The sequence below is a fragment of the Lycorma delicatula genome, chromosome 5, assembly GCF_047948215.1.
Source record: "Lycorma delicatula isolate Av1 chromosome 5, ASM4794821v1, whole genome shotgun sequence".
In the NCBI taxonomy this organism is placed as follows: domain Eukaryota; kingdom Metazoa; phylum Arthropoda; class Insecta; order Hemiptera; family Fulgoridae; genus Lycorma; species Lycorma delicatula.
Genome location: NC_134459.1, coordinates 155,111,248 through 155,123,427, shown reverse-complemented (window position 1 = coordinate 155,123,427; position 12,180 = coordinate 155,111,248). Strand labels below are relative to the sequence as shown.

General features: G+C 29.5%; 1 protein-coding gene across 3 annotated transcripts in view; it reads right to left on the bottom strand.

The window, feature by feature from the left end:
* Positions 1–12,180, bottom strand: part of LOC142325508 (triacylglycerol hydrolase DDHD2-like) — a 182,505-nt gene that overhangs the window by 28,675 nt on the left and 141,650 nt on the right. For all 3 annotated transcript variants that reach the window (XM_075367360.1, XM_075367361.1, XM_075367362.1), the window contains 4 exons: positions 7,889–8,015; positions 3,446–3,636; positions 2,485–2,628; positions 563–713 (listed from right to left, as the gene is read on the bottom strand). In XM_075367360.1, the coding sequence (XP_075223475.1) occupies positions 563–713; positions 2,485–2,628; positions 3,446–3,636; positions 7,889–8,015 (613 nt within the window). The remainder of the gene's footprint in view (positions 1–562; positions 714–2,484; positions 2,629–3,445; positions 3,637–7,888; positions 8,016–12,180) is intronic.

The window sequence follows — 12,180 nt, the reverse complement described above, 5'->3', positions numbered from 1 at the left end:
GTGTAATATGATTTGAAAAGATAGCAGGCAAGTGTTATAATATTTTTATAAGTTGAAAGAAGTGGAATAGTTTGACTTATGTAAAAACTAGGACAATCACCATGTTTGAGCTCACAAAACATTTAACATTGTTTATTATAGCATATGCTAGAAATGTCTAAACAATAAAAATTATTATAAAAAATTAAAATCAGCTATAGGCGTACCTGCAAGTAAATGCACATAATATTTACTTAGACTTTCGCTAAGTAAATTAAAAAAAATTCTTTTTCACAATGCGTAGCATAAAAAAAAGGTTTTTTGAAATAAAATTAAAATTTCTTCAAAATTTATGCTTTTGTTGTCTTTGAAATGGTTCGAATTTATTTACTACATGATATTCATATAATAATTTCATTATAGAAACCAAAATACATGAAAATATTAAACATCAGAATTTGAACAATCAATGCCTTGATTTTTCAAATTTTTCAAAACTAGTGTTGCATAAAATAAATAATAGTTTCAAATAAAGAAACCATTCAATGTAGAAATTTGAATATATCAGAATTAGATAACTTACCAACTTCAGTAACCGGCCTAAATTTTAAATCACAAAACTTTCCTATTCCATGTACAAGGAATAATATATGATCAACAGTTTCAGGTTCTCCATCAGGTATATCGAACTCATCTAATCCACGTTTAACAACTCTTGGTTTTTGTTGCATTTGCTATAAATATGAAAGAAATAATGTATTATAAACAGAGAAAATTTTGAAAATCCATTACATTTTATCGTATTAATTATTAAATACCAAACATATATAGTATCAAACATGTGTACTAGGTTTTTCTTTCACTAATTAAATTTACAAAATAAACAATAATAAATATCCAATTTAAAAAGATGCAGTTCTCAAATTATTTCCAGAAAAACTTATTTTACGAGGTATGTTTTTCTTTTAAGTACAATTTTGATTTAAAAAGTAACAAGGAAATTCTTTTTAATTTATATTATCTCTGAAAGCCTGAATCTTAATTTGTAATTCTACATAATTTCCACCTATATTAAGGCATTTGCATCATGTGAACAGCTTCTAAATTCTAGCTTCATAGCCGCTTGAGAAGATAACCATTGCTGAATGGCTGTTCTGATGTCATCATGGCGCTGACCACCAAGCTCAGCAATAAAGTAAACACAATTCGATATAAAATTGGATCGTTTTCATTTTTCTATCTTGTCAGAAAATTCAAACACTGGCTAAATGTTTGTTTCTGTGTAACTTGGTCAGCATTTAAATATCCTAACCATTTCATCAGAATAGTGTTATTGACAGATTAGTGAAATGTATAAACATTTCACTAATCTGTCGATGAATTTCAGCTGCTTTTATACCATTTCATCTTGTAATGGCATCTGTAGCAAACAAATAGATGTAGTTACTCAGTGCACATGCATAGAACAGCAACAGTCCACTGCAGTGGATATAAATCAAAATGGTATTTATATAAAAAACATACCTTGTAGTACCAGAAATGAAATCTTCAAGTTAGAAAATCAGTGCTATAACATAGCATCTAAATGTTATAAACTAATCTCAATGATGTCATTATAAATAATAGATCATTTATATTATTTTTAAATATATAAACAATATTAATCAGCAGAAAAATGAAAGAAATTTCATAAAAAGAAAAATTACGGTCAAATGAAATATTGTTATTTTCAAAACTATATTCTCTTTTCATTTTTATGAATCAATGCAATTAAAAAAAGGCGAAAAACAAAATCATATTCAAAATAAGTGCTACAATTTTAGGTATTTAATTCTACAAAGTGCAATTTTAAATATATACACAAAATGGAATCTATCATCTCCAGCAGTCTAAAAAAATTATTTTCTTCACATGGTGAAAGGAGCTATAAGTTTCATAGCATTATATATCTTTAATATCAACATATGCATTTATATTTGTAAACTTTTTCAATTTATTTTTTTAAAGAACTGATTAGATTACACTGAAGATGGTAATCCGAGATTAAACAATCTTTTTACCAACATTATAAAAAATTAACATAAATTTTATAATCTAGCAAATATTATATCAGTAGATATGTAGTATTCATCATTGCTGTGAATATAAAACCATAAAATGATAATTATATTGTAATTGTTATATAAAAAATTAAAAGTTTATCATTAGCACTCTAGTGAAAATGTAATTTTTTCTAAGTGATCTAACAAGATTAAAGAAAGACATTTCAAAGGATAGAAATGATTTTTCCACAAATGATGTTAAATGACAACAAATTTAATGAACTATTAAAATATTTCAAAATAAATGTACAATAAAAGGTACTTTTATTATATAAAAGTATAATACAAAATTTTTAGTATGTAGTGAAGTTCTTACAGAGCTGTACTTTATGTAAGTAAATATAAAAAAAAAATCAAATCAAAACTGATGTCATACAATTTTCACAACTATTTCTTGACTTACTGGTGAGTTACCCCACGCATCTGGGGATGAAGATCGAAGATGATGTGCAATAGCATTAGCACTATGAAGTATGATAACTTCACCATCTGCTAAAGCTACTTGCCTATTCCAGTCATTTGTTGTACTTGCAATTTTATATTCCTCCTGTGAAAAAATAAAATAAAATACATTTTTTTGAGAATAAGCAGATTCAGTAACAAGGTGAAAATTATGGGTTCTACATAAAAACATAGTTTATATAAACATTTAAGTAAAAAAAAATATATATATATATTTTTTAATGTATTAAAAAAAGTCAAAATTAAAGAAAATAAAAAAAGGTGCAAGACATAAGAAAATTAATTTAAAACAAAATCAAAATAAACGTAATCAAATCTTACAAATGAATATAAATTTTATATAAAAAAACATTTTCTTTTGCAGGGTTAACAACCTAACAGATTAATGCATTTAAACTGTGAGCATTAACTACTGATAACAATTTTATAATTATGTAAAAAAAACTTATCAAAGTAGTTATGTAAAAACATCTGTTAATAGATTTTTTAAATAAGGCATACAATGAAGAGAAAAATAATAGCGGGTGCAAAGGAAACTTACAAATAGAAGAATGACTAATAATTAAACAAACACAGGTGTAAAAATGTAATAAGAAAATAACTGTACTAATAAAAACAAGAAAACAGAATAAGTAATTTTGTGTGTGCAAGTGTACAATACATATACATGCACTTATTTTAAAGAACATTTCATAAAAAAAATGTAATTTTTTAAATAAATAAAAAGTAGAGGAATGAAATCGATCCACAACTATTAACATTAAAAACAAGCATACATTCTGTAAAAGAAACTTTTTTTAAAGGTTAAAGACATTATATAATTTTCTTATTACGATTTTTTATTTACAAGTAAATCATAAAAAAAAATATTTTTTAAATGATCAACTTCTATTAAAGTATACCTCAAGCATTGTAGCAATTTTCTCTTCATAAGGAGTGTAACGTGAATCAAGAGAACCTTTGACAAACCATGAGCAACGTCTAACTTCTCCCGGTTCTTCTTGCCAATAGACTGCAATCCTCTGTCTTCGTAATACATCCACATCATATCTACCACCATCAGTGGGTACTTTTGTATCAGGAGAAATATCCGCTGTAACAGTTAATTACTTTGTAATTAATATTTATTACTATTACAATTAAATTTTTAAAACTGCTGTAATAACATATTTTATAAATATTGTAAATGTAACATTATATATGAGGGGTGGCTGAAATGTAATGTACAACTGCTCATAACTTGGAAAGCAATTTGAGAGATAGTCAAATGAAACAAATGTGGCGTAAAACAATTATTTTTCCAGTCACAATTTACAGCTACACACATTTCTTTCAGTGGTGAATGTTTTCTCATTATGCCAATAAAGTATGTTGTTGGTTTTTCTCTCATCTATAACATCACTGCATCCTTCAGTTCATCATTCATGGTGAAATGAATACCCTTAATAAACCTCTTTGATTGTGGAAAGACGTGAACATCTCAGGCATCAGGGATCTGGTGAGTATGGAGGGTGTGTAATAGGTTAAAATTTCAACTTCACAAGAACCTCTCTCTCTCTCTCTCACACACACACACACACATACACACAATGAGTATGAGTCAAGCATTACACGTTGTAGAATTATTGGCTCCGTGGATTCTGAAACAAGTCATACATGTCTCCTAAGGTCTTTTAATGTCTCTATATATTGCATAGAATTTTTTTTGATTTTTTTGTGGTAAACCACAGTCTTGGTATTGCTCTGTTGTTTTTTTCTGGTCGTAATGAACAGAGTTATGAATCAGAGTTTTGTTTCAAGTCACAATATTGAAAAGGAAGACACCTTGCTCATTGCAATAACATTTCAGAAGCTGTTCACAACATTCTTTTCATTCTTTCTTCTTTCCTGTGGATTTGCAGGCATCCACTGTGAACATATTTTATGGTAGCCCAGTCATGCAATAATGAGTCCTACTCAATCTTTCAATATGCCTATCTAAGTGGTGACGCATTGCTGTGTGATGCAACAGGTCATTTTGAATCGATTCAGCTACAAGATTTTATTACCCACTGACTTATAATTCTTCGATCAATAGTTTCATCACAATAAATGACTTTTAGATGTCAATCAAGCCATCAGCATTCACTTTTTCTACGGTTAAAAATTCAATTACTGCATGTTGTTTTAGATATGTTGACGTAGCAGGCGTACTCTATAACAGTGTTGAGCGACAGTAAATGAGAGGGCATGGGTCAAATTTTTGAATAGTAGTAATAGTAGTAGTAGGGGAATGAAACTACAGGACAGCAGCACTTGTCGTATTGTGCAATACAATGTTATGTTTCAGTGCATGCATTATGAGGCACATTCATAAAGTAAGGACCATTTGGTCACTAAAAAAAATTAACTTAAATTAATTTTTTATTTACAGAAAAAAGGTTTTACTTACAGTTTTAGTTTACTACATATCTACTTCACTTTCCACACAATCGCCATTCAGATCTAAGCACTTTTCGTAATGCTGCACCAGTTTCGTTAACTACTCTGCATAGAAGTTCGCTGTCTGGGAATTGAACTAGTTGACAATGGGAGTTTTGAGTTCCTTGTCGTTTTCAAACTGTTGTCGTCCACCAAGCTGCTTTTTCAAATGCAAGATAAGGAAGTGGCCAAAAAGTTCCCAAAAGAAATCTTAAATCTTCTTGATTAAGGCAGCGGTGTGAGGACACACGCTGACGTGAAGAAGGATTACGCCGGACAACAGTTTCCCATGTTGTAGATTCTGAATTACACGTCTCAGTTTGGTATGCGTTTTGCAGTACACATCAGCTGTAATTGTTGATCCACATTCCATGAAATCAACCAAAATGATGCCCTTTTCATCCCAAAAAAACAGTAGCCTACATTTTTCAAATCTAATACTGAGACTGCTTAAACTTTTTCGGTTTTGGGGAATTTGAATGGGACCACTACATTGACTGTTGTTTTAATTCTGTGTTGGTGTACAACATCCATGTCTCGTCACCTGTAACAATGCGGGAAAACAAATCATCTCCTGATAGAAGTCCAAAAATGATCGTCCACTTTGCTCTTTGTGTTGGTTGGTGAGAATTTATGGTACCCACCTTGCACACAATTTTTTATATCCGAGCTTTTCTGTGACAATTGTGTAGATAGAGGTGTGTCCAACATGCAGAAATTCATCAGCCAGAGCACTAATCATTAATCTTAGTTTTCGGTTCACTTGTTCAACGATTTTGTCAGTCTGAATACTGTGCCTGCCACTCCGCTCTTCGTCCTGCACATTTGTGTGGTCATTTTTAATGTCTCAACACCGTTATCTAACCTTTCCTTCTCTTACTGTAGGTCCATACGCTAGGCACAACTCCCAATGAATTTCAGCAGCTGAAGATCCTTTTGCACATAAAAATCTAATCAAACACGCACTTCACAACCAGCAGGAGAAACGATTGCCACAGACATTGCAATCTGCATTCACCAGCAGGGAAACGACTACTGAATCAAAACAACTGCAGTGGCTTCATAAATAGCTGATCGATGGCCTTGCATGTGTGAAACTGTGTTCAGACCCACTAATATTTAAATAAAAGCTGACAGCCCTTACTTTATGAATATGCCTCTTATTCCTGTGTACCCTCATGTGTACTTATATAAGCATATAAATATATTGCAAATGATTTAATCTATCACTAACTGAATTTGAAAATTATACATTCAGAAAGAGAAACAGTCAATACATTCTCACAATACAATTTAAAATCATCACAAATTAACTTTAATGAGTATTAAGTATTTTCATAAAAAGAGAATTTTTGTTATCCTACTGGAAAAAATATTCAGATAAATTTATAAGTTCAACTCCTATAACAAGTTTGAAGGGTCATAGAAATTTAAAGATTAGTGATAATCTTCACAACTTATGAAACTTCAAAACATTAATAAACTAAGATAAAATAAATATAATAAAAGTCACAGTGAATGAGGAATTAATATGAAACTGTTTCAACAATCAATTTATGAATACTGTATACAAAAATTTACATAAATTCAGTGGCAGCTGGTGTATAGGCACTGTGGACCTGCAGCATCCCCTATTTCCACTTGACATTATCGATAACATTTAATAAAATGAGTCCTTTTTTCTTTAATCCTTCCTTTATACTTGTGGAAAATATAATTATTAAGCTTAATGTCAGTAGCCATCCCCCAGTATATGAAAGATATAAAAATCTTTGTATGTAATTGTGCACTTCACTGTTACATACACGGCATGGTGTTTGGCTGTTGTGCGAATGCACACATAGGAAGCTGCACGCAAGGCTGCGAGGGAGAGAGTGCACTGTCACTCCTGCAGTGCCGGCCCTGGCATTCTGGTGGAAGGTAGTTTTTTTTACTCCATGTGTGTTGTGCTTAAAAACCGTGTACCATATTCTTAAATAGGATAAAGTGTAGAATTAGATTATTATCCTGCTTCCAGCTATTCTAATTGATTCATTTTTATTTTTTGGTTTTTATTCTACAGAAAATTTTCACCATGGACTTGAAAAGGCCCAGAAAAAAATTTTCTGGAGCAGCACCCAAATTAATTTTAGCTACTAGCTGCCACTCCACAAATTTAATAAATACAATGAGACAACACCCTAAATAGAGAAAAAAAATTAATTTAAAGATGTAATGTTAAACATGAAAGAACTGATGGTATAACAGTTTATTCAAAATATATTCTATATAAAATACAAAAATAACATTGAAGTAAATATCGCACGCACCTCCTTAAATGTTTACTGGTTTGACAAATTTATTAATTTTTGTTTAATATCATAAAAGAAAGAAAACAGTAACAGTCATAGTACAATAATTTTCAACTAAATATATCTATACTAAAATGTAAAAAGCTAAAAAACTTTACTATAATGAAGATTAACTTTATTGTATAATAAAAATATACCTCTTAAAATTAAACTAATGATGATTAATCTAGGAACTGATGCAAATCATTTAAAAATAAAATTATGTAAAGGGGAGTGCAATAATATTTATTCTCAAAGTGCAAATGATCAAATGTTTTAAATATAGGACTGGACTGTACAAATTTTCAAACTAACAGAGAAATATAAAAATATATGTAAAAAAAAGATTTTATCAGCGAAGGGTTTTTCAAACAAAAAAATCTGACTTTTGGATGCTTATAGGGAAAAAACAAGTAGATAGATGGTTATACATCACCTTAATAATAATACATTATTTAAGTAATAAAATTAGTTTAAATAGAACTTAAATAAAGGTAAATAAAAATGTTCTTCAATAAATAACATTAAGCAAATTATATATAATCTATTACAGACGTGATGTGAATGCTTCCTCCAATTTCAATGAATCAGTCATACTGAAAGGCTGCCATAACACTTTTCCTTCTATTTGTTTCTTGAAAAACCAGTGATGATAAGGTGGTCTGTACATCTGCCCCTGAGGCTGAAAATGTGATATAAATCATTTTTATTAATAGACTGAATTGTAATATAAATAAACAAAAATTAAAAAAGTTTTCCAATTTTAAATTGTTAAAAATTTATAAATAAGCATGAAAAAGATTTCAGTAAAATCTTGAACAATGTTTTTTCAAGGCAATGATTAAAATACATGAATAATATTGTAAATATGCAATTGGACTGGTAATGTGTTACCAGTATGGCATGTAGCTGGAAATTATGTAGCCATGTGCAATAATATTTTTATTTGGCCCAGTAACATGGGCTTTGTTACTTGCGGTGTTATCCCATCTACTTTGAACCAAACAGTGAACGGTCAGATGTATATATTAGTCTTCTCTTTGTGTACCAATTTTTCTGATTACCCTACCCGCAAGCAACCATTGCTTAACCCTCCATCAATTACTAAGAGATAAGAGTTCTTGCTACATATGATTTGGTTTGTTTTTTTATCTTGTCTAGACTTGTTCAGAGTTCTTTTCTCTATTATAAATTTAATTTCTAAAGCAATAAATGAAGTTATCGTAAATAAAATTAATTACACCCAGATTTATGGGATGTTAATATATAGAACTGTAAAACTTGAAAAAAAGACAAATAGCTAGCACACTATTGCTACTTAATTTAATCTCATTTTTAGTTTTTATAAAAAATTAAATCATGAAAACTCACTTTAATAAAAAGTTGCAAAAAAGTTGCTAAGGATTAATTTTTGTTAAACATCGACAGCAATGTACTAATTTTAATAATGTCTCTAAACAGATTTTAAAATGTAATCAAAATGCCAAGATCAAAAGATTACCGTCAATAGAGAGAAAGTACGAAGTGAATCAAACTAAATTACCAGACAAAAAAAAAAATTACTTGTCTGAAGTAAAAACTAGAGAAATAAATATACATAAAATATAACTAATCAATATAATCAAATTATAGTTTTTTTTCTTTCGAACCAAAATGAGAACACATATGAAAGTTTGCAAATATTATACAGCTGAGAATATATATCATGTAAGACCTCATTAAATAATAATTCTAAATAATGCAAATGTTTCATAATGTAAGTTAGCAATAAAGCATACATTAAATAAAATTATACTTCGCAATAATTTTCTCACTTTTTAACTGATGAAAAGTCATTTATCCAGAAATTAAATCTCATTACTATAACAAATACTAACTTAACAGGTATAACCAAAATTCAATAATAAGGATTTAAAGTTATCAACATATATGACATATACAAGTACTGTGAATTAATTAGAGAAAAAAAAAGTGAAATCTAAAATAATTTGGTCATATAAAAAAAAGAAATAAAGATCAACGGATAAAAAGATTGCAATAAAAAATAAACCTCCTATCACAGTCAAATTAAAATTAAATGGATCTAGATGAGGTCTTATCAAGGAAATAAGGTATAAATAAAGAACATAATATAGGGTGTCTGAGAATTATCTGAATAACTTGACATCTTATTAGGAAAAAAGTAGTAGTTCTATTAATGAATGGTTGGGCTCTCTTAACAGAGAACTCAGTGTTTCCCTTGGCAAATACTAGATAGCACTGTGATTGCATACTAACTGGATATGTCAGTCCCCATGAATCCATAGATGAAAGCACAATGCTTTCTTCTAGTGGTATATTGAAACAAAAAGTTCATTAGTGGTATATAAACAAAATCAGACAAAGAAGTTTGACACCATTTTAGGACTCTGTATAACTTAGAACCACCCTCTAGAACAATATTTGATCAGGATATAAATTTAAAAAACTGGCAACAGTGTTCAACATGAAAAGGGTTCAGGCAGGCCTAGACAATTAGGTGAAAAAATGGAGAACATTTGTTAGTCTTTTTTTTTTTTTTTGCAGCCCTGGGAAGTCAACTTGCAGTGTAGTATGCAAGTTAAATCTTCCACGATCTACTATTAACAATGTTTTGAAGAAACTGTTAAAATTGTGTCCTTATAAATTACACCAAAAGATTGCACTGCTAGAAAGCAATTTGCTGGCGAAATGACTAAAAGAATTGAAAATAATGATTGTTAAAAAAATTATATTTCAGACAAGGCTACATTTCATGTATCTAAAGTGGACACTCAGAACATTCAAATACGGGGATCAGAGAACCCACTTATTAATTATACTTGACCACATTAGAGGTAGCCCAAAAATTAATGTTTGGTGCAGACTGCTTCATGGTCGTATAATTGTGAAGCAGTTTGCGGAAATGGTAGTTAATGTGAATATCTATCTGGGCTAGTTAGAAGGGTTTTTTTACCCTTAGCTTGAAGAATTACAACTTTAAATCATATTCCAACAAGATGAAGCAACACCACATTGGGGTTTATTTGTGCGTGAATCCCTCAACAACACATTACCAAATTGGACATGATGGACCGATTGCTTTACCACCTCTGTCACTGAATATAACTAACTCCAAGTGTTTTTTACTATGAAGTTTCATCAAAAATAATGTACACAAAACTCGTGTAGTGATGCTGATGACCTTAAGGAGTAGATTCACCTTAAGATTGAATGTTAATGCATTCGAACTCATAGACATAGATGTGTTACAACAAACATGGTATGAAATTGTTTGCCAGTTGTTTGTTTTGTGACTTGGTGCATACATTGAATGTGTCTGATTACAGGTAAAAATAAAACTTTCAGTTTTAATGTTTCTAAATTCATACAACCTGTTTTTGTATATTAATAAATAAATTATGTACTCAATATCAAAGTTGTTTAGATAATTCTCAGATATAATTTATTTCATGTTTCCCTGTTCACTAGAAATGTTAGTGTCAATGTAAAAAGTAACATTGGTTTGATAGATTGATTCAAGCGTTTTAAATTTTTTAATGAATATTTCATCATACAAAGCCGTAAGTTTGCCCATGGAGGTATATTACATGAAATTTGTAGCATAAAAATCTGACCAAGAATTTAATTTTAACTTAAGATAAAAAATTACAGGCACTACTACTACTACAACACCAAGGAAGGGTGCATGTATATTTTCTTTCATTTAAGCATTTAGTCAAAGTATCAGAACTTTACTTTTGCAGGAAAATAACTACTTCTAACATCTCTCAAGAGCCAACAAGCATTTGCCAATAAGAAGTAAACATTATATTTAAAGCAATAAACAATATGTCTAGGATATGTTAATGAAATTTGATTAGTTTTAATATTAAACAATTTTTGTTTTAATCTCCAAGTTTTACACAAAACGAAAGAATCCACAGTGCAATATCAAACTATTAAAACAGTAGGCTAGGGAAATAATGTCTACAACTTTATGAAAAAAAGGGCAAATCAATTTGGAAATCCCCCCAAAAAGGATGATGGACGTATTACTTAAAAAACGAAGGAATTAACTACACTTGATTGTAAATACAAAAAGTAAATAATCAGAAAAGCAACTATTAAGTAAATTAATTGAACATGAGTCAGAGACTACCTCTACTTTCTGTACACCAAAAAAATATTAAAAATCAACAGACATTTTACACATTTACAATCCTCACTCTGTATCTGTTGATGATTTCAACAGATACAGAGTGAGGATTGTAAATGAATTTCAAACAGAAATAAAAAGCTACCAACCATTAAAAAACAGCAGTTAGTGCTGAAGGATGTAAGAGACTTATTAGGAAGTACAAGAAGTTTAAGAAAAATAATAAAAAGAATTGCATTTTATACAGAAAAACTTGACATTAACAGAAAACTTCTCACTGAAAACTATGAATAAGATTTACAATAATGGAATGCAATTAAAACATTTAGAACCAACAAAAGGCCAATTTCACTCAGTGATTAATCATATATTTTGTTAACTCATTCCTCAAATAAATCATGAACTGATGTTTCTGAATGTATACTAACATTTTTAAAGGTAGTAGACTAATAATAATAATACCTGCTGAAAAAGAAACACCCTAGTATTTTAGGCTTTCCATTACGTACAAGAAAAAGCCAAATTTTCCGACAACACAAAAAAATATGTCCATAACTACTTCCAAAAACAACGGGAACAAGATTTTTCAAGGCTTAATGACCAAAAGTGTTTGAATTCTTCAAATAGAAACATTCAATAGTAACTGCTGATTTATTTACTCCTTTCTGTGAATTTTATAAACTGTTTACTT